This window comes from Benincasa hispida, chromosome 7 (genome assembly GCF_009727055.1).
Source record: "Benincasa hispida cultivar B227 chromosome 7, ASM972705v1, whole genome shotgun sequence".
NCBI lineage: Eukaryota > Viridiplantae > Streptophyta > Magnoliopsida > Cucurbitales > Cucurbitaceae > Benincasa > Benincasa hispida.
In genome coordinates, this window is record NC_052355.1 from 35,612,117 (window position 1) to 35,633,928 (window position 21,812).

The following is a 21,812-nucleotide window of genomic DNA, read 5'->3' on the forward strand; positions in this document are numbered from 1 at the left end:
TTTAATGAGCCCCCATCCTGGATTCTCAAATTTTTGCAGCTGGCTCGATTATTGTCTCCCCAGTTCAGCCTTGTCTTCTGGCTAGAGGCTAATGTGGCTTGAAAAGCATTGAACGCGGTCCGATTTGGCATTCGCCCGCCTGTTGTGGCCCTCTACATTATGAAACAAATAGGGGGGCGATTGTAATTGTTATGCTATTGCGGCGGCCCTCGCTAGTTGTTTCTTGATCTCGGTTGGATGGTTTACGGTCCCCCCTGTGTTCTTGTCTCCTCCCCCAGGTCTGGGAGGACTGGAACGACTGTTTCTATTTCCCCTATTGAGGAAGTTGACTGCTTCCTCACATCTTGCGAGTCAGTGCTAAGGTCGTATAGCCGTTCAGCTTGCCGCATAGGCAGAGGGGGATCCTGTACTCCCTGTTTTCATATATTTGATTTCGCCCACAGTTTCAGCCCTTCGACAAAGAAAAAGACCTTGTCTTTCTCGGACATATCTCGTATGTCCAACATGAGTCCTGCAAATTGTTTTACGTAGTCCCTGTATGTTACCTGTTTGCTTCAGCTCTCGGAGTTTTCGTCGAGCCAGGATCTCGACATTTTCAAGGAAGAACTGCGAGCGAAGTTCTTGTTTCAATCTATCCCAAGTATCAATTATGCATTGTCCTTCCTGTATGTCTGTAAATCGCGATCTCCACCATAGTTTTGCATCCTCAGCCAGATGGCATCGTTGCTAGTGTGACTTTCGACTCTTCAGTCACCGTGTTCATCGCTTGAAGTATTGCTCAAGGTCGAAGATAAAGTTTTCAAGGCTTTTGCTTCCCGCACCCACAGAAGAGTTTCGGTTCTGGGATTTTATTTCTGCTTACTGCCATTGCTCCCCCAGATGGGGCTTGGTTCCCTACCGCTCGAATGGTGAGATTTCACCCTTGCGCTCACATCCGCTATCTTGGCTCTGACGACGTCAAGAGACCGACCGAAAGTCTTCAGAAAAATCGGTTACCATCTGAAGTATTGCTTTTTAGGAGCCGTCCAACTCTTCCGCGCGTCCTCATATGTGGGCAACAGAGCCCGATGAGCTATCACCAGTTCAAAAGCTGCCGGATCGTGCTGTTTTGTCTCAAGGTCTCTACCCTCATCATCAGTTCTCTGACGGGTAATCCGTCTAGGCGCCCACTACCGCATCAATTCCATCGGCTTTCTCAGCAACTTCTTGTAGCGAGTCTCTAGGAAACGGATACTATCCGGGAGCTCTCTCAAGTAGAGCATTTGTCTTCCATCTTTACAACCTATCCAGTGAGACTTGTTCAGGTTCTTCATCGCCGACATGATCACTAATCTTTCCCTCTATGAGCCGACTTGGCTCTAATACCAACTGTCACAATCGCTCTTTCGGGAGCTTCTCTTAGCGATTGTGCGGCACTTGTTCCCACTCATGAACAAGTCAGCCAATTCGAATACGGACTGCCGGTGGCACACCAAGTGCCTCTTGCAACCTCCACCCTTGTTTTAGGGAAAACAGTTTTAGAATACGGGTTTGGAGAAAAGGTTTTCGTAAGCAGTTTTTGTGAGTGTGAATAAAGAAAGAAAGATTGTAATAGACTAGAAAGCAATAAGCAACAACAACAGCTTTATAGAGTACTACTCCGGGTATGGGGAAGTGATGGTTAGTCTTATCCTCATATAGTGCATTCTGAACAAAAAACCAACTGGCACCCTTGCATATGCAAAAGGGCGAGTGGTCACTTACAATGAAAATGTAAAGAAATCAAGCTAACTAAGCTAATACAATACATGATATGAAAGTATGTTAGAAGGGGGTTGGATCGGGCATGCGGCCATGGACAACAGGCCCTGGACAAGCATGATCGTGACACAGAGCAGCTTCTCAGTAGTCATAGTGAGAAGCTCTCCATTAGTTTCGGTCTTTTAAATACTAGTCTCGGTACAACAATACGTGTCTGAAAGAACCTATGAGTGTGTGGAGATTGCCACAATGCAACCAAGTATATATCACTCGTGACCGGAAGGGAGAACGTAGTAAGAGATATGCAAAGATTTCATCATTTCAAAAATGGAACTTGTTCTTGTGGAGATTATTGGTGAATTTTAAGCCTAAAATTCTTCATCCCTGTTAGTTATAACACCCACCACTGAAAACCTAAAGCAAAAGATATGTTGTATTTATAGTTATACCAACAAAGAGGTAAAATGGTTTGAAAAGAATTCTTTTGTTTCTTACTAATTCAATTCCTTAAGCCTCATTTGGTACATTTCGTTTTTTGTTTTCGGTTTTTGGAGGTAAAAATGGTCTATAAGCTTAATTTTAAAAACAAAAAACCAAAATCCAAATGATTACCAAACAGGCTCTTAATAATTAGATATTATAATTTTCTTATCTTTTCTTAGATGTCAACTCATCAAGAACTCATAATATCACAAGAGATTAACAAAACCATTGGGTTAAATTGAAGCTAAACAAATAATACAATAAGGATTCGTTTTCTGATCACAAATGGCATCTTTCAACAAGATAGAGAATAGAATCATTAATTACTTTCAATTTTTTTTAGTACAATAAAAATAAGATGATTCGAACTACAAATATATACACCAATATATAGAAAAAGATTCAGTTAACAGCCTCAAATTGGAAGGGAAAACAACAAATCTCTCCCACTTCACTTGAAAAGAGAGAGATCTTGAAAAGCTCAAGAAGCAGTGTTATTTGAAACAGTGGGCTCAATAACAAGAAAAATGCTCTCCCATTTGAACATCATGATGCTGAAATTTAGACTAGAATAAGATTTTTAACTTACAACCTTCCAATCCTATAGAACAGATCTGGTTTCGGCTGCCACATTGCCCCGGTATATGTCCATAAGATCTGGGATTTCATCCAAATGCTTAAGAATATAATTCTCCACAAAATTTCTCTCCCCTTGTAAAAGTACCCAAGCAATCTTTTTGTTCTTAAGAAGATTTTTCGCCTTCAAAACCTCAAGAACTTTGTACCTTGGCCGGAGCCGCTTGTCGAGTGCACACATGAAGAACTTAGGGTAGGAAATTACAGTTCCTGGATCCAACTTTGCAGTGTTCAAACAGAAATCTGCAACATCCCTCATTTTCTCCTCCGAACGTGCTAAACAAAGTGGCTCTCTCTTAAATGCTGCAAAAATCTCCTTCTCAGACCATCCCAAACTCTTCAAAACATTTATTTTCTTCTTCCAAGTTGAATCCTTCATTGAAACCATTACTTTAACTGCATAAACAAACATATGAGCGTTTGGTTCAATGCCCAATTCCTTGACGGTTTTCACTGCATAAACCATTCTATCAACCATTTGCATAATAGCTCTAGGCTGCAGTACAATCAATTTCGCTATATTCCTGGAAGATACTCCTTCACTAACCAGAACATTAATGTTAGATTGCATAATACCCTTGAAATCAGCAGTTAAAAGCCACGAAGAACGACAAATAGCAAAAGTTACTTGTTCATCCGATTCAAGCATTCTCTTTATGAAACAAAATGATGGTTTCAACTGGGAATCTAAGCTCGTTTGCAGAATCCGAGGGTTCGATAGAATTACCTTAGGAAGTAAAGGACCGACGATCCCGATTTCCTCGAGGAACTCCAGTTTAGGCTTCAGATTGTCCGATACTCTCGATTGAAGGATCGAAGGTCGCCTCGAGACCAAATTGGCGATCTGCGAATTATCGAATCCATGTGATCTGAAGAAACCGATAATGGCTTCGTACTTGTGGGAGTTTTTTTCATCGATTTGGAGTGTTTGACAGGCGAGCCCACAAGAATTTTTGAGGAATTCGATGGTAGACACAAATGGTAAAGGAATTGTAGAACTAGAAACCGTACTGAGGAAACGTTTTTGGATGAAATATAGAAGAAATGTGGAGGAAATTTTACACATTTTGGGACTGGATTGAAAATTTTCAAGGGTTTTAGTTAGGGTTTTAAGCTCCACGATCATCCCAGTGTGGAAACCGGAAACCCATTTCATGTCTGATTTTGAAGTTTATAGCTCTCAAATTTAGGCGTTTCTAAAATATAATTATATATATGGTGGTATATTGAGATTCGAAAATGGAAAATATATGGTCGATACTATAATTATTCTAGGATAATGGATGTCCATGACTCCATTAGATGTTTATGTTTAGTTTCCTTTTACTATGTATCATGCCCTCATTTTTCAAAATATTGTCCATGTGTTTCAACATTACAGATCATTGGTGTCCATGTAATCTACCTCATACTTGTCAAATTGTTTATAAATAATGACATTTGGTAGATTTTGGAAGAAACACACATTGGGCAAATTCCAAAAAGTTTGGAGGAAGTGGAGAAATTTATAATTTGTTATTGTATTTACTTTTGTTATTTATTTTATCTTATATATTTATATATATTATGTTTAATTTATTTATTTCATATAGTTATATTATATTTATTTATTTTAGTATTATATTTTATTGGCATATGTGTTCCCGTTGTGCTCCTTAAATTTACAAACGTTATCAGCACGAGCTCCATTATTTTTCCTCGCTAAAGGTAGGTTCTAAAGATATGTCGGTTTTTTCCTTTTCGATTTTTCCCTTTTCATTATAATTAATAAATTTAATGTTATTTTGCATCTATTAAAGTTCTAATATAAATACAATATTTTATGATAGTGTTGCCATGACAAATTTCATAAAATTAGAATTTTTCACCCTTGATATTAACGACAATAATTATTTGTCATGAGTGCTCGATGCCGAAATCCACCTAGATGCTATGAATCTTGGAGAGACTATTAAAGAAGGAAATACGACATCATAAGCAAAAGCTATGATTATCATCATTTCCACGAGGGATTGAAAATGAAGCATTTTACAATAAAAGATCCCAGTATCTTGTGGAAAAATTTAAAAGAGAGGTATGATCATACAAAAACAGTTATTCTTTCTAAAGCTCGTTATAAGTGGATGCACTTGAGGCTACAAAGTTTCAAATCAGTAAAAGATTACAACTCCGCACTATTTAAAACCAATTCAAAATTGTTATTGTGCGGAGAGAAAATTACTGATGTTGATATGTTGGAGAAGACATTTTCTACATTTCATGTCTCGAATATGCTCCTACAGCAGCAATATCGAGAGAAAGGTTTTAAACAATATTCTGAATTAATTTCATGTCTTCTTGTGGCTGAACAAAATAACAAGTTATTAATAAAAAATCATGAATCTCAACCAACCGGAACGACACCATTCCCTGAAGTGAATGCTATGAATTTTAATAATGATCATAGTCGAGGTTGAGATCGTGGTCAAGGTCGTGATCGTGGCAAAGGAAGAAATAATTATTATTTTCATGGTGGTCATTTTAATCATTCAAATTTCAAAAGAACCACACAAAATGATGATCACAAAAAAAAAAAAAAAAAAACTCCACAATATATGAGTTCAAAAGGTGTTGAAAATAAATGTTTTCGATGCGGAATGACTGGGCATTGGTCACGTATCTGTTATACATCAAAACACTTAGTTGATCTCTATCAAGCCGCTCTAAAGGAAAAAAGAGAAAAATGTGGAAACAAAATTTGCATACTAGGATAATGACATTATTTGGCCCACCTCATATGACAAATTTGGATGTGACGGACTTCTTTGAATCTTCTGAAGAGAAAATCAGCAGAATTGATGGAACATGAAGTGTTTCATTTGACTTTGAAAATATCTAGACTTAATGTTGTTTTTTCATCTCCATGTTTTTTTTCTTTTAGTGTGTTAACCTTTGTATATTCCAAATATTGTTTTTCTTATTGTAATTATTTTCTTTTAAAGAAACCTGAATCATTTTCATATGTTAAGTGACTCAAAAATGAGTGAAGAAGATCTATGTTTGGCAAACAGTGCAACTACACATTCAATACTTACAAATAGAAAATATTTTTTCAAATTGATAATGCTGGAAGTAAAAGTTAATACGGTATCAGATTCTGCAAATCTGATTGAAGGCTTTGGAAAAGCAAATATTATTTTTCTTAGAGAAACAAAATTTACAATTGTCAATGCATTATTTTCTAGTCAATTAAAGAGAAATCTACTTAGTTTTAAATATATACATTGCAATGGTTATCATATTGAGACTGATAGTAAGAATAACATGGAATATCTGTATATCACATCTACTGTCTCAAATGAAAAACGTATACTGAAAAAGTTTCCTACTTTATCTTCTAGATTATATTATATTCATATACGAGTAATTGAAACATATGCAACAATGAACTTGAAGTTCATGAATCCAGACATGTTTACAATTTAGCATGACAGATTAGGTCATCTAGGGTCTATAATGATAAAGAGAATGATTGAGAATTCAAATGGACATCCATTGAAGAGTCAGAAGATTCTTCAATCTAATGAATTATCATATGATGCTTGCTCTCAAGGAAAATTGATAATTAGGCCATCACCAGCTAAAGTGGAGATTGAATCACCTACATTTTTAGAACGAATTCATGGTGATACATATGGACCTATTAACCTACCAAGTGGACCATTTAGATATGTTATGGTATTAATAGACGCATCCAGCAGATGGTCACACGTGTGCTTATTATCAAATCGAAATCTTGCATTTGCAAGATTACTTGCTCAAATAATTGAGTTAAGAGCACAATTTCCTGATTATACAATTAAGACCATTTGTCTTGATAATGCTGGTGAATTTACATCCCAAGCTTTTAATAATTATTGTATGTCAATTGGAATAAGTGTTGAACATCATATAACTTATGTTCATACACAAAATGGTTTAGCAAAATCATTCATAAAACGTTTGCAGTTAATTGCTAGACCATTTCTTATGAAAGCTAAGCTTCCTACATCTGTATGGGGATATGCTATTATGCATGCAGCGCACTTGTACGCATTAGGCCATTAGCTTATCATGAGTACTTGCCATTACAATTTGCTTATGGCCATGAGCCAAATATTTCCCATCTGAGAATTTTTGAATATGCAGTATATGTTCTAATTGCTCCACCACAATGTACTAGGATGGGTCCACAAAGGAGGTTAATATTATATATTGGATATGATTTCTCATCAATTAAAAAATATCTTAAACCCCTAACGGATGATGTATTTACTGCATGATTTGCTGATTGTCATTTTAATGAGACAAATTTTTCAACATTAGGGGGAGGAATTAAGAAGTTAGAAAAAGAAATTACATGAAATGCATCGTTATTGTTTTATTTAGATCCCCGTACAGATCATGTGAACTTGAAGTTAAAAAGATAATTCATTTGCAAAATATAGCAAATCAATTACCAAATGTATTTATAGATGCAAAGAAAGTAACTAAATCACATATACCAGCTGCAAATGTTCCATTGAAAATTGAAATCCCAACACAGCAAGTTGTCACTAATGAGTTTGGAACACACCAGAAGCGTGGTAGACCAATAGGTTCCAAAGATAAAAATCCTCGAAAAAGAAAGACAATAAATAGTCAAGAAGACTTGGTTGGGGATATACATACCCATGAGAAAATCATCGACATGATTAGTGAGGAAGGTGAAATACCTAAAGATAATAATGAGATTTCAATAAACTATGTCATGACAGGAAAAAGATGGAACCGAACACATGTAGTTATTGACAAAATTTTTGCATATAATATTGCTCTTGATATTATATATGAAAATGAGGATTCTGAACCAAAATTTATTGAAGAATGTCGATATAGAAAAGATTGTCTTCAGTGGAAAGAAGCAATCGAGGCAGAATTAAACCCACTTTCAAAATGTCGAGTTTTTAGACTAGTAGTCTGAACACCAGAACGTGTCAAACCTGTGGAATACAAATGAGTATTTGTGAGAAAAAGAAATGAAAATAATGTGATCACAAGATATAAAGCAAGACTAGTTGCATAAGGTTTTTTATAAAGACCTGGTATTGATTATGAGGAGATGTATTCTCCGGTGGCAGATGTAATTACATTAAGATATTTAATTGGTCTGACTGTGTATGAAAAATTGGACATGCTTCTTATGGATATAGTCACAACATATTTATAGGGATCTTTTGATAATGATATTTATATGAGAATCCATAAGGATTTATGGTATCTAAAACATATAAATCAAATTCCTGGGAATTGTATTCAATAAAGTTACAGAGGTCATTATATGGATTGAAACAATAAGAACGAATGTGGTACAATCACCTGGGTGGATACTTGTTGAAAGAAGGATATCAAAATAATCCAATATGTCCATGTGTTTTTATAAAGAAATCACAGTTATGATTTGCTATTATAACTGTATAGGTTGACGACTTAAATATAATTGGAATCCTTGAAGAGTTTTCAAAGGAAACATAATTTCTTAAGAAAGAATTTAAGATGAAAGATCTTGGAAGAATAAAATTGTCTTGGCTTGCAAATTGAACATTTAGCAGATGAGATATTTGTTCATCAATCAACTTATACAAAAAAAGTTTCGAAAAGGTTCTATATGGACAAAGCATAACCATTGAACATTCCAATGGAAGTTCGTTCATTATATGTGAGGAAAGACATATTTCGACCTCGAGATGATAAGAACTTCTTGATCTTAAAGTACCATATCTTAGTGTAATTGGTGCACTTATGTATCTTGCTAATAATATAAGACCAGATATTGCATTTTCAGTAAATTTAGTAAAATATAGTTATTCTCCAACTAAAAGACATTGGAACAAAATTAAGCATTATAGCTCTCAAAATTAAGCATCTCAAAATACTTCGATCAGATCGAGGTGGTGAGTATGTGGACATAGAATTCCAGAACTATTTGATAGAACATGGAATTCAGTTTCAACTCACAGTCCCTGACACACCTCAGCAGAATGGTGTGGCAGAAAGGAGAAACAGAACCTTGTTGGACATTGTTCGTTCCGTGATGAGTTACGCTCAGTTACCAAATTCTTTTTGGGGACACGCAGTTGGGACTGTGGTATATATTTTAAACATAGTTCCCTCGAAAATTGTTTCTGAAACACCTTACGAGCTCTAGATGGGAAGTAAAGGAAATTTACGTCATTTCAGGATTTGGGGTTTTCCACACATGTGTTGGTGCAAAATCTTAGAAAGTTGGAACACTGTTCAAAAGTGTGCCTATTTGTAGGCTACCCAAAAGAAACAAAAGGTGGTTTCTTTTATGATCCTCAAGAAGATAAAATGTTTGTATCGAAAAATGCAACCTTCTTGGAGGAAAAGAACCATCACCTCACAGTAAACTAGTAATAGAAGAAATGCCTAGAGAAACGAAAAATGTATCAACGAGAGTTGTTGATCGAGTAGGTCCTTCAACAAGAGTTGTTGATAGAGCAGGTCCATCAACAAGAGTTGTTGATGAAACTGATACTCCACATTATCTCAAGAGTTAAGAATACCTCGTCGTAGTGGGAGGGTTGTGCAACAGCCTGATCAGTATGTGGGTTTAACTGAAACTCAACTCATCATACCAGATGATGGTTTAGAGGATCCATTGTCTTTTAATGAAGCAATGAACAATGTGGACAAAGACCAATGGATTAAAGCCATGGACCTTGAAATGGAATCTATGTATTTCAATTATGTCTGGGATCTTGTAGATTAACCAGAAGGGGTAAAACCCATCGGTTGCAAGTGGATCTATAAGAGAAAACGAGACCAAGCTGGTAAGGTACAGACCTACAAAACTAGATTTGTGGCAAAAGGGTTTACCCAAAGAGAAGGGGTAGATTTTGAAGAAACTTTCTCTGTAGTTGCCATGATAAAGTCTATTAGAATACTCTTGTTCATAGCCACATTTTATGATTATGTAATATGGAAAATGGATGTCAAGACAACTTTTCTTAATGGCTATCTTGAAGAGAGTATCTATATGTCTCAACCAGAAGGGTTCATACAGCAGGGTCAAGAGCAAAAGGTTTGCAAGCTTAATCGATCCATTTATGGATTAAAACAAGCTTCTAGATCTTGGAATATGAGATTTGACACCGTGATCAAATATTATGGCTTTAAACAAAATATTGACGAACCCTGTGTATACAAGAAAATCGTCAACAAAACTATCGCTTTTCTGGTGTTGTATGTTGATGATATTTTGCTCATTGGGAATGAGATAGAATATCTAGCTGACTTAAGAGATGACTGGCTTCACAATTCCAAATGAAAGATTTGGGATAAGCACAGTATGTTATTGGAATCCAAATAGTTTGAAATCTCAAGAACAGAACATTGGCTTAATCTTAAGCATCTTATATAGACAAGATGTTGTTTAGGTATAAAATGCAAAATTCCAAGAAAGGATTTTTACCTTTCAGGCATGGAATTCATTTGTCTAAGGAACAGAGTCCTAAGACACCTCAAGAGGTTGAGAAGATGAATCGAATTGCATATGCATCTGCAGTTGGGAGTTTGATGTATGTAATGCTGTGTACTCGTCCCGATATATGCTATGTCATAGGAACTGTCAACAGAATTCAGTCCAATCCAGGTCATGACCATTGGACTGATGTTAAAAACATTCTCAAGTATCTTCGGAGAACGAGAGATTATATGCTCGTGTATAGTGCTAAGGATATGATCCTTACTGGATACACTGATTCTGACTTTCAGACCGATATTGATTTAAGAAAATCAACTTCAGGGTCAGTATTCACTCTCAACGAAGGAGCAGTTGTGTGGAGGAGCATCAAGCAGAGTTGTATGGAAGCTGAGTATGTAGCTGCAAGCGAAGCAGCAAAAGAGGCAGTATGGCTTAAAAAATTCTTGACAGATTTGGAAGTAGTTCCTAATATGTACCTAGCTGTCACTCTCTATTGTGACAACAGTCAAGCAGTTGCAAATTCAAAGGAACCACGAAGCCATAAAAGGGGAAAGCATATCGAGCAGAAGTACCATCTCATCAAGGAGATTGTACACAAATGAGACGTAATCGTCACACATATTGCTTCCCAAGACAACTTAGCTGATCCATTTACAAAGGCCCTATCAGCTAAAGTGTTCGAGGGTCACCTAGTAGGACTAGGTCTACGAGTTTTGTATCACTAGGGAAAGTGGGAGAATTTATGGGTAATGTAATTCCCTAGTTTATTGTATTTGTACATTTTATTCTCTCCATGTAAGCTCAACATTGTATATATTTGTATATATTGATCCACTGGAGTTTTAGTCTAAGTGGGAGAATTGTTGGGTTTTATGTCCTAAAAACTCGTAGTTTGTAAAATGATAAACATTTTCTATAATAAATATACTTATTATTGATTTCATAAATTGTATGAAAGTCTAAATCCAATAAACTAAGACCCATGACTATTGTATGAGTACTTGAACTTTATGTGGAGACATAAGAGTGGATCAGGTTCGAGTAAATAGTAAAAAAGATCTATGGTACATGAATAAGGTTGGGTACCTTATTCTGGTAACACTATTGGATGCGGCCTACTCTGTAGTTGTTACAAAGAGTTGTAAAGTGCTACATACGATGTGATCCTAATTCGTACATGTTATGACATGAGGAGTGAGGGCGTCCTATGCAATGAGTTTGCATAAGATCAGGACCAAGAAATAAGTCACTCTTACTTTCTAACACTGTTTACTATTAAAGACTGACTATTTCACCTAGATGACCTAGGTAACTCAATCTTAATCCTGAGCTAACTATGAACTCTTGTTTATTCAGAATTGCCCTTAGATTTGTATAGGTGAGGGTTGGCTCAACAACACCGGCTCAATAGACCCCCATTTCAAGGGTAAGATCGGATAGATAACTGGGGACATAGGGTACAAGAAGAAGTTCACGCCTACCCAATTTAGGGATAGGAGAAAGTTTGTTCTCTTAAGTACTGAATCTAGGTTTTGAACAAGGGGCCCCACCCTCTCACTGGGCTGAGAGAGTTTGGTTTAGTGATTGGATCATAAACTAGTTGTTCATTAGAGAATCAGCAGGAACTTGAAGAATAAGACGTGATCTTGAGGGTAAAACAGATATTTATAGAAACAACCTGTGAAGGGTCGACTTGCTGATTATGGTTAAATCATGTGGACATAATATATCTACAGTAAGGGAAGTGCAACTATGGGCTTTAATGGAGTGACCCATTAGTTAACGAATGAGGATTAATCTGGTCTAATGAGTTTAGCCAATTAATCTCAGATCGTTGGAGCCCATGATCTGTAGGTCCGCGAGGTCCCCCTACTAGCTCGTAACGGACTAGCTCTAGAATAGTGTGATAAGTTAATTTGAATCGTTCAAATTAGAATTAAGGAATTAGTAATTTATATGAGATATAATTACGTGTTTAATTTGAGAATTAAACGGAATAGGAGAATTTATAATATTTAGATATGATTTAAATATAAAATGAATATGTTGTTTAAAATTAATTTAATTATTTGATATTAAATTAATTAAGTTTTATTTAATAATTAATTAATTAAATTATTTAAATTTTTCATTTTTTAAAATCAAATAGATTTTTAAAATTAAAATTGATTTGGTGATAAAATTGAAAAAGTGAAAAACAAACACAAATGGAAAAAGCTTGTTTTCCATTATCCATCTTTCAAGTTGCTCACACAAAATGCAATCAACTTTGCCTTGTCTTCTCCAAGCATGAACTGCAACTCATGAAACTATTTCCTTTGCATGGTTCTTCAACAAGATTACTGCAGTGAGCATTTCTCCTTCATCCCTTGATTCAAGTTTGTTTTGAGTCCCACAACTCAATCTAAGCACCAAGAGAATAGTGGGGAAGATCTTGAGGTGGTCTGCAACAAGATTTGAAGAAGATAGCAGCTGGAGAAGGAGCTTTGAAGAAGTTCTACAAGAGGTATGTCTTGAAACTCACTTGTTTTCTACAAGAGCATGCTTTATATTTTGCCAAAATTAGTGAATTAGAGTGCTTAGATGATCCTTGTGCTTCCGCTGCTGCTAATACAATCCTACAGTTGCAACGTTTGCCTGACGTTTGGCTGATGCTCTGTAGAGTTGCAATACTCGCCTGACGCTATGAGGTAGAATGTGCAGTGTTGCAACACTTTGAAGTTTGCATAACGCCAGCGTTGCAACACTGCAATGATTTCTATAAATACCTCCCTTCGTCTTTAGGTCAAAACATGCTGAATTTTGGGGCCGACTTTGATGGAGGTTGAAGTTAACCTTCATTCTTCTTCCTTTCCCTTAAGAATTTAGTGTCTTTAGGTTAGTTTTTCTTTTTGTTTTGGGTTGTAATCGATGGATTGGATGTGTATCTCGGACTTGTCTATGAATTAAAAGGCATCTTCTATCTAATTTTCTTTGAGCAAGAGCCCTGTGTCTAATTTCTTTAGTTTTCTTTAATTAAATTGTGATGTTCTTCCATTCTATGTTTTTCTTTGAACCTTGATGAATTTAGATTTGCATTTATGTGTTGGACTGACAACCCTATCATGATTGCATATCCTCGTTAATTAATTTCAAGCTCGCACATTTCCTCGTAGTTCGTCTATACTTGATTTTACCCGGTAACAATGGTTGAATGTATATGCTTGAGATTTATAGGTTGTCCTTGAATTTTGGCATTGCATGTTTAACCCAGATTCGAAGAATAAATTGGTTAATTGAACATGGCTTTTCCTGACTTTTAATTTATGCGATTGAATCTTCATTCTTAATGCATATGTTTTTCTTAATTCTATATGATCGTTAAGAACCCAGTAGAATTGAGAGCATATAGTTTAATTACGGCATGATTTTTTCGACCTTAATTATTAATTAGGACGCTTGATTAATTTCGATTTAATTGATTATTGGTCTTTGTAGAAATTAGTTAAGTCGAATCGATTTGGTGTCGTGCATGCATAGAATTGAACGTTCGTTTAATTATCGATTCCATGATATAACATAGGATTCTCTCTCTTACTCTAGAAATTAGATAGACTCTTATTCTAGATTACATTTACCATTTTATTTTAATTTTGCACGTTTTATCTCTTCCATACCAAAACCCTCTTCACCGCTCTAGTTAGGAAATTAACTTAACGAAAAAAATCACTTCCCTATGGATCGACTCAGACTTACCACTTGTTGGGGATGTTGCCCTAAACTCTCGTATCATGTAGTTTGTAAACATAGTTTTGTACGAACGTTTGTGATGTATAATATCTTATATTTTCTTCACTACTTGTCTTTGAACATTGGATGTTTTATTTGCTTTACCACAAACCAATAAACTAAAATCCCTGGTTGTCATTATGTAACTTAAGCATGTATGTGGTAACATACAAGTGGATCATGTCTTAAGTGATAACCAAAATGGTCTTTAGTATATGGATATAGGAGGGAAACCATATTCTGGTAACGCTACGATGCGGCCCGCTTTGTAGAATAGATACAAGTGTTGTGACTTGCTACAGATGGTCTGATCCTGATCATTCATGTGGGGATATGTGAGCAGGATGTCCTATACAAAGAGTTTGTATAAGACCTGACCACGAAGTGTTAACGTCTCGTTATATAACGTCGTTCATGAAAGAGACTTCACTTTACTAGGCTGACCATAGGTAATATGACCTCAATCTTGAGTGAGTTAGGAACTTCCCCGATAACCTTGAGGGCGGTTCTTCTGATTGCATGAGGTGCAAGTGACCAGGTCGCTGATTCAAACCTACCACTTTGGGATTCGTCTAATTTAGGAGCTGGAAACTCAGGTACATAAGATGGAATTCACTCCTCCCCAAAGCAGGGGGTAAGTAGATAGATTGCTTTCTTAAGGGCTGATCCCGGGGCTTGAACGATGTGGCGCCACACACCTTCTCATGGCTCGAGAGGTGTCCACACATAGTAGCACTATGTTGTATTATTCATTAGAGGGATTAGTAGCACTATGGCTTGAACGAGCTGGAAACTGTACTTACGAGCATCTGTGAAGGGTTATCGTACTGTTGATTAGTTATATTCGATGGACACAGAAATATATCTATGGTAAGGAGAGTTTAGCTGTCGGTCTTTAGTGGAATGCATGACAGTTAACAGATGGTGGATCTTGTGGCTAAAGAGTTTAGTCAGCTATTCACGTATCGTTGGAGCTTTGAGCCATAGGTCCATAAGGTCCCCTTGGTAGCTCAATGGATTCAAGTTGAGGATTAATTTTTGGGTCAGTTTGAATGGTCCAAATTGACAAAAGGGAATTCAATTATATATGATATAATTGAACTGGTTAATTATATTTGATATGATTGACTTTATGTATGAGATACATTAATTGGAGAAAAATGGATATAAATATGATTTATATCTAGTGGAGGAGAAAATACTTTGGTTTATATGTGATATTAGACTATAGGTTAATAAATATAATATGATTATATTTATTATTTTAATTTGACAATTATAGGATAATTGTGCCCGAAGTTTTCTCCATAACCGTGTGTTAATGGGAAGTTTCAATCAGTTTTTGTAACTAAAGAATAAAATGAAAATCATTTTCATTTTGCAAGATATCACGTAATTCGCTCACGTATAGTGTATGCTACCTGTCGCATAGCTAATTGAAAGACTATGCATAACTATTCGTTGCTACACGATAGTATACAAGCACGCATCTTTCTAAAAAATCGCCTACATTTCTCTGAATGATCATCTAGCGCTGAGCATTTACTAAACGATCATCTATACGATTGCAACCTACTTCCTACACAATCGTGTACTTCTTCTAAACGATCAAGCACAGTCTATATGATAGACCCTGCTATTTTCCCACTTGCTTGATCATTGTATACGATCTTCATATCCTCCTCCCCTCTACCAAATTCCAACAGAGCCCACTCTTTGGATTCTCACACCGAGAATACCAAGATTTCCAAGTGGTGGTGTCATCCCCATCTGTTCTGTTCGTGTGGAGACCATTCGTGAGTAGACGACAGGTGTTGGTGGACGATTGCTTGACATTCTAACGAAAGCGAGAGCACCTGTTCGCTTGGAGAGAACGGGACTTTCTGTGGAGAATAGTTCTTCAACTGGTACGTATCTCTTCTCTGTGTTGTTTATTGTTCTAAGCATGCCGATAATTTGTAGTATGATGCATATCTGTTTGTTTGAATTCAAATGTGGTAATTCTGTCACAATGTCTTTGGAAAGATCCACTTTCGCTCAGAGGTACTCTTATATTGCTACGTCTTTGTAGTGATAGAGTAGTTTGATATTATAACTTTTCTTTTGTTTCATAGTCCTTTTCGGGAATTAAACGACACCTAAAAGTTATCGAACAAGCATATACTCCGTTATCTTCGAGGAACGATTGATATGAGTTTGTTTTATTCAAATAAATCGAATTTTAATTTGGTTGGTTATGCAGATTCTGGATATTTATCTGATCCAAACAAAGCTAGATTTCAAATAGGTTATCTATTCACATATGGAGGAACTGTTGTATCGTGGCGGTCAGTGAAACAGACCATAACGGATACTTCCTCAAATCATGCTGAAATTCTTGCAATTAACGAGGCTAGTTGAGAATGTGTATGGCTAAGATCAATGACTTAACACATTCAAGGAACATGTGGTTTGTCTTCTAGTAAAAAAATCTTCCAACGATATTGTACTAAGACAACACAACATGCATATCCTAAATCAAAGTAGGATATATTAAAGGAGATAGAACAAAACACATTTCACTAAAGTTTTTCTACACTCATGACTTGAAGAAAATGGTGAGATCACTGTACAATAAATTTGTTCAAAAGATAACTTGGCGGACTTATTTACAAAGGCATTACCTACCATAATCTTTGAAAAATTGGTGCACAACATTTAAATGTGGAAACTCAAAGATCTCAAGTGATGTTTCCATGAGGGAAAGCAAATATAATTTTTAGGAGTATAAATTATATGAAATATGTACTCTTGTCCCTTCACTAGGATTTTTTCCCATTGGGATTTTTTTTTAGTAAAGTTTTAATGAGGCATATTTCATATATATAATAAGCATATAAGGGGGAGTATTATAAAGATTATATGATAATAGATGCCCATTAGATGCTTATATTTAGTGTCCATTGACCATGTGTCATGCCTCCATTTCCCAAACTGTTGTCCATGTGTCTCAACATTACACATTATTAGTGTCCATATAATCCATCTCCTACTTGCCAAATAGCCTATAAATAGTGGCATTTGGTAGGTTTTGGAAGATACACACACAATCGGCAAATTTCAAAAAGTTTAGAGACAGTAGAAAAATCCACAATTTGTTACTTTATTTATTTTATTTACTTTTGTTATTTAATTTATTTTATATATTTTTATATATATTATGTTTAATTTATTTATTCCATATATTTATATTATATTTATTTATTTTATTGCCATCCGTGTTCCCGTTGTGCTCCTTAAATTCACAACCGTTGAATTATTATAGTTATACATTTAGTCTATACTTATAATATATATGTATATATAATTAAATCATTGTATGGATAGGTGATCAAACTTTCGACTTTAAAAAGGAAATTAATTATCGGATATATATGTATTGAATTTTGAAAATATAAAATATATAATTAAATTATTATTATTATTATTATTTCTCTTTTTTCTAAGTTAAACAAAAGTACATACTTTATTGTTTATTTTTTTTTAAGAGAAAATATATTAAAAATCGAGAGAAAAACTAAATGCAGCCAAGGTCCTCTAACAAAGTGAAGGACACCATGTCTAGAAAAGGTCCAAACTAAAAAAGCTATTTTGACCCCTCAACCGAGGAAGAGACACTACAAAAATATCACAGGAAAGCTTAGCCTACTAACCTCTGCTCTTTTGAGAGTCTTGGATAATCGAACTAAGGCCACCTCTGCCCTTCAACTCACTCCAAGACGCATTAAAGTTGAGCTTCCAGCAGCCAATTGGAGGAGGGACCCACTTTCTAAGACTTTCATAGGTCTCGAGCCTACTAACCTCAGGATAAGGGGGCTTTCCATACTTGAAAGTCACCCAACGCACTCTCCACTTTGACTCTAAAAGTTTGAAGATCAGCTTTGGCTTTAGATCGATTAAGGGAATTGCGGTAAGACCAAATCTGCCACATGAGACGATACCCCTATCCCTATCTTCCCGATCCAACTTCTCGAGCATCAACTGTCAGAAATCTTCTGGGTGCATCCTAAACCAGTCCAAATCCCAAAAAAACCAATAAAGAAGGGAAGAAGAAGTTCTAAACAGAGGAAGAAAACTTACACAACCAAATGTTGTGGCTAGAAGACACTTCTGAAGCGATCGAATCTCACAATGGAAACATTGCGAACGCGTTGCATCCCATAAATTTTTAAATAAACAAAACATCAAACTAAATAGAATATAAACATGTAAAATAGCATACTTTAGGGAAAAAGATTAGAACCTTTCTTACCTTTGTAGATTCCCAAGCTTCAGGAATAATCCTTTTCGGAGTTCCAACGAACAACTCCTCCAACAATCTACGAATGATTTCTTGAACAATTTCGAACATTACAACAAGAGTAACATCGTTATTCTCTAGGATTCCAATAGAGTGATAGGTGTTATCCAACTGTTGGGAGAGGGAGAGGAGAAAATGGTTTTGAGGAGTAGAGAGGATTCTCTTTTTGTGATTTAGGGAAAATTCTACACAATAACACTTGTGTGTTGTGTATTGTCAATGTGTGTCTCCAAAGGAGCCATAGGGAGATCCTTATATAGAGAATGGCCAAGCCCTTTTCCTAATTCTTTTCCTATTTCCCTTTTCCATAATTAATTAATTAAATAACTCTTACTTAATTAATTAGCCCAATTAATTAAATAACTCTTATTTAATTAATTAGTCCAAGTAATTAAATAATGCTTTTATTTAATTAATTAGCACAATTAAATAACACTTATTTAATTTAATTTGCACATTAATTAAATAACTATTAATATATTAAATCCAATTTAATATATATATATAATTATCATAAACATCGTATGTTTATGTGCAATACCTCTCTATTAATTAATTCTTCGTGAATCTAATTCACTTGAATTAATTATCTGAATTTTATTCAAATATTTCTTTCCAATTTGAATTATAGATCATATCCATAATCAATTATATATTAATCACATTAATATATAGTTTCCTCAAATTAATTTGAATAATTCAAATTATCCTCTTAAATATCCTCTAGTGAGTTAATAAGGAGACCTAGGAGACCTGTAGATCATAAACTCCAACAATATGAGATTAATTGGCTAAACTCATTAACCAAATTAATCAATGTTTGATAATTATGGGTACACTCCATTAAAGACCCACAACTACACTCTTCTCACTATAGTTATATTTTTGTGTCCACGGATATAGACCAATAACAACAAGTTAGTCCTTAACGAGTGTTCGTAACTCCAATTGGGTTAAATTACTGTTTTACCCTCGAGTTAACTTCGACTCCTTAAGTATCAGTGCTTCTCTAGTGAACAACCTGTTTATGGTCTTACCAATAAACAGAAACCCCTCTCAAGGCAATTAGAGGGTAGAGCCCTTTTTTCAAAGTCTCGAAGACACCACTTAAAGGAACACTTATCTACTTACCTTTAAGGCGGGAAGAAATGAATTCCATCTTGTATTATTATGTTCCTAACTCTTCACTTGGTTTTGTTCCCAAAATGGTAGGCATATTGGATCGGCGAACTGGCCACCCTCACCCATACAAATCAAAGGACAATCCATTGTGTATAAGAGTTCATAACATACTCAGGATTAAAACTAAGTTGCCTATGTCATCCTATTGAAATAGGAACTTAACTAGTTAATGGCGTTACATCTAGTGGTTACTATTTCGCGGTCTGATCTTATGCAAACTCATTGTATAGGATACCTCCACTTGCATATCATGTTTGATCATTGAGTTTGTATCAAATACAAAGTGGGCCACATCAATAGTGTTACTAGGATGAAGTACCCAACCTTATCCCTATACTATAGACCTTTTAGGTTGTATCTTGAACATTAATCCTTGTATGTTTCCACATACAGTGCAAGAATCATAAGGCATCCTTAGATATAAGTTTATTGGATTTAGGGTTATTAAGACAAAATAGAAAAATAACACAAACAATAACATTTATTGAATTAACATCTATAACTCTTTATTGATGATGGCCAATTAATAACATTTACTATCTACGAGTTTTAGGGCATAAAACCTAACAAACTCAACTAGGGCATCAAAATACTCATTACACATCTTCCACTTGCCCTAGATTATGCAATGTACATGTCTTGTAGACCTAGACTCTCTAGATGACCCTTAAACATTTTAGTCGAGAGAGAGTCTTCAAAAATAGATCAGCAATGGCTACTGCTCCACTATTGTCACAACATAAGGTGATGGGCAAGTCCTTGGAACCAGTTCCAAATCACTTAGGAACTTCCTTATCCAAACTGCTTCCTTTGCTGCTTCACAAGCAGCTATATACTCAGCTTCCATAGTGGAATCTGCAATACATCCTTGTTTGATGCTACGCCACACTATAGCTCTCTCGTTCAGGGTAAATACTGATCCTAACGTGGATTTCTTAGAATCCTTGTCAATTTTGAAATAAGAGTCAGTGTATCTTGTAAGGATCAAATCCTTTGCTCCATACACCAAAGTCCCTCGTTCTCCTAAAATACTTGAAGATGTTCTTAACCGCAGTTCAGTGGTCTAACCCTGGATTAGACTGGTGCCTACTAACTTTTCCCACTGCATAACCAATGTATGGCCTAGTGTAGAGCATAATTCAGAAACATAACATATTTAGAGTCATTACAACACTAGATTCACAAGTCCCAAGACCCAAAAACCCTAGTCCCTATATGAACAATAGTAACATGTGTACAATATTAACAATAACCACTTAAACCGACGGGTTACAAATCTCTTATTCCTTTAATGGCAAAGCAGAGCAGAGCTATCTTCAGAGGATTTGACCGCTACCTGTGGGGGAGGGGGGGTGGGAAAGAAAACATTTGAAAACAGGGTGAGCTTGTGCCCAGTGAGTGACTTAAGAAAGATAATTGATTCTCATGCAAAATCTCGATAAAGAGTTTAACTGAAATATAAGCTTCTACAATACTTGTACTGCAGTATAAACATTTTCCAAGCATAGAACAAATAAAGTTATTTTAATCATAAAACAGTAAAACTTCTCAGTTGAGGATAACCCTACTGTGGGTAAAAACAATCCCAACACCAACTACTAGTCAAGAGAGAACCGTTTTGCTCAATCTCTGACTCTACCTACGTGCACATGGCCATACTAAGTACCGTCATACCTTAGGTACTTCTGCTCAGATACCTTCTCAAATGTTCTTCAGTATCTGGTTGGTTTGGTACCTTCTCAAACGTCCTTTAGTACCAATAGATACCTTCTCAAATGTCCTTCATTATCTAGTTGGGCGGATACCTTCTCAAATGTCCTTCGGTATCGTATTTTAAGTAAAACTAGTCATAAATGACTTTCTCTTTAAAGCATGTAAAGTATAACACATATAAAAACATGGCTTTAAAGGTACTAACACATGCTGCACATATAAATAGATTTTTAACAAACTTCTCACTCATGCATGCGTTTGAAACATAATTCATAGCTTGCTTGGAAATCACTTTGTAAAACTAGTTGGCATGAGAATATTCTTCTTTAAAACATAGTTTCTATAACACGTTGTAATAAAAAATTTAAGCAAATTCTTTAGTCAAAACGTTTTAACCACTCACCTTGATTTCTTAGGAGCTTTTCACTCTAGTAGCTCCCTTTTCTA

The 21,812-nt window shown here is 35.4% G+C and overlaps 1 protein-coding gene and 1 pseudogene across 1 annotated transcript; one reads left to right on the forward strand and one right to left on the reverse strand.

The window, feature by feature from the left end:
* LOC120081072 overlaps positions 1–2,099 on the forward strand; it is an 8,439-nt pseudogene extending 6,340 nt beyond the window's left edge.
* A 395-nt stretch (positions 2,100–2,494) lies between these two features.
* Positions 2,495–4,058, reverse strand: LOC120081614 (transcription termination factor MTERF9, chloroplastic-like). Its single transcript, XM_039036642.1, has one exon. It carries the CDS (start codon positions 4,013–4,015, stop codon positions 2,825–2,827), a length of 1,191 nt encoding a protein of 396 aa, XP_038892570.1. The 5' UTR covers positions 4,016–4,058; the 3' UTR covers positions 2,495–2,824.
* Between the last annotated feature and the right edge of the window lie 17,754 nt (positions 4,059–21,812).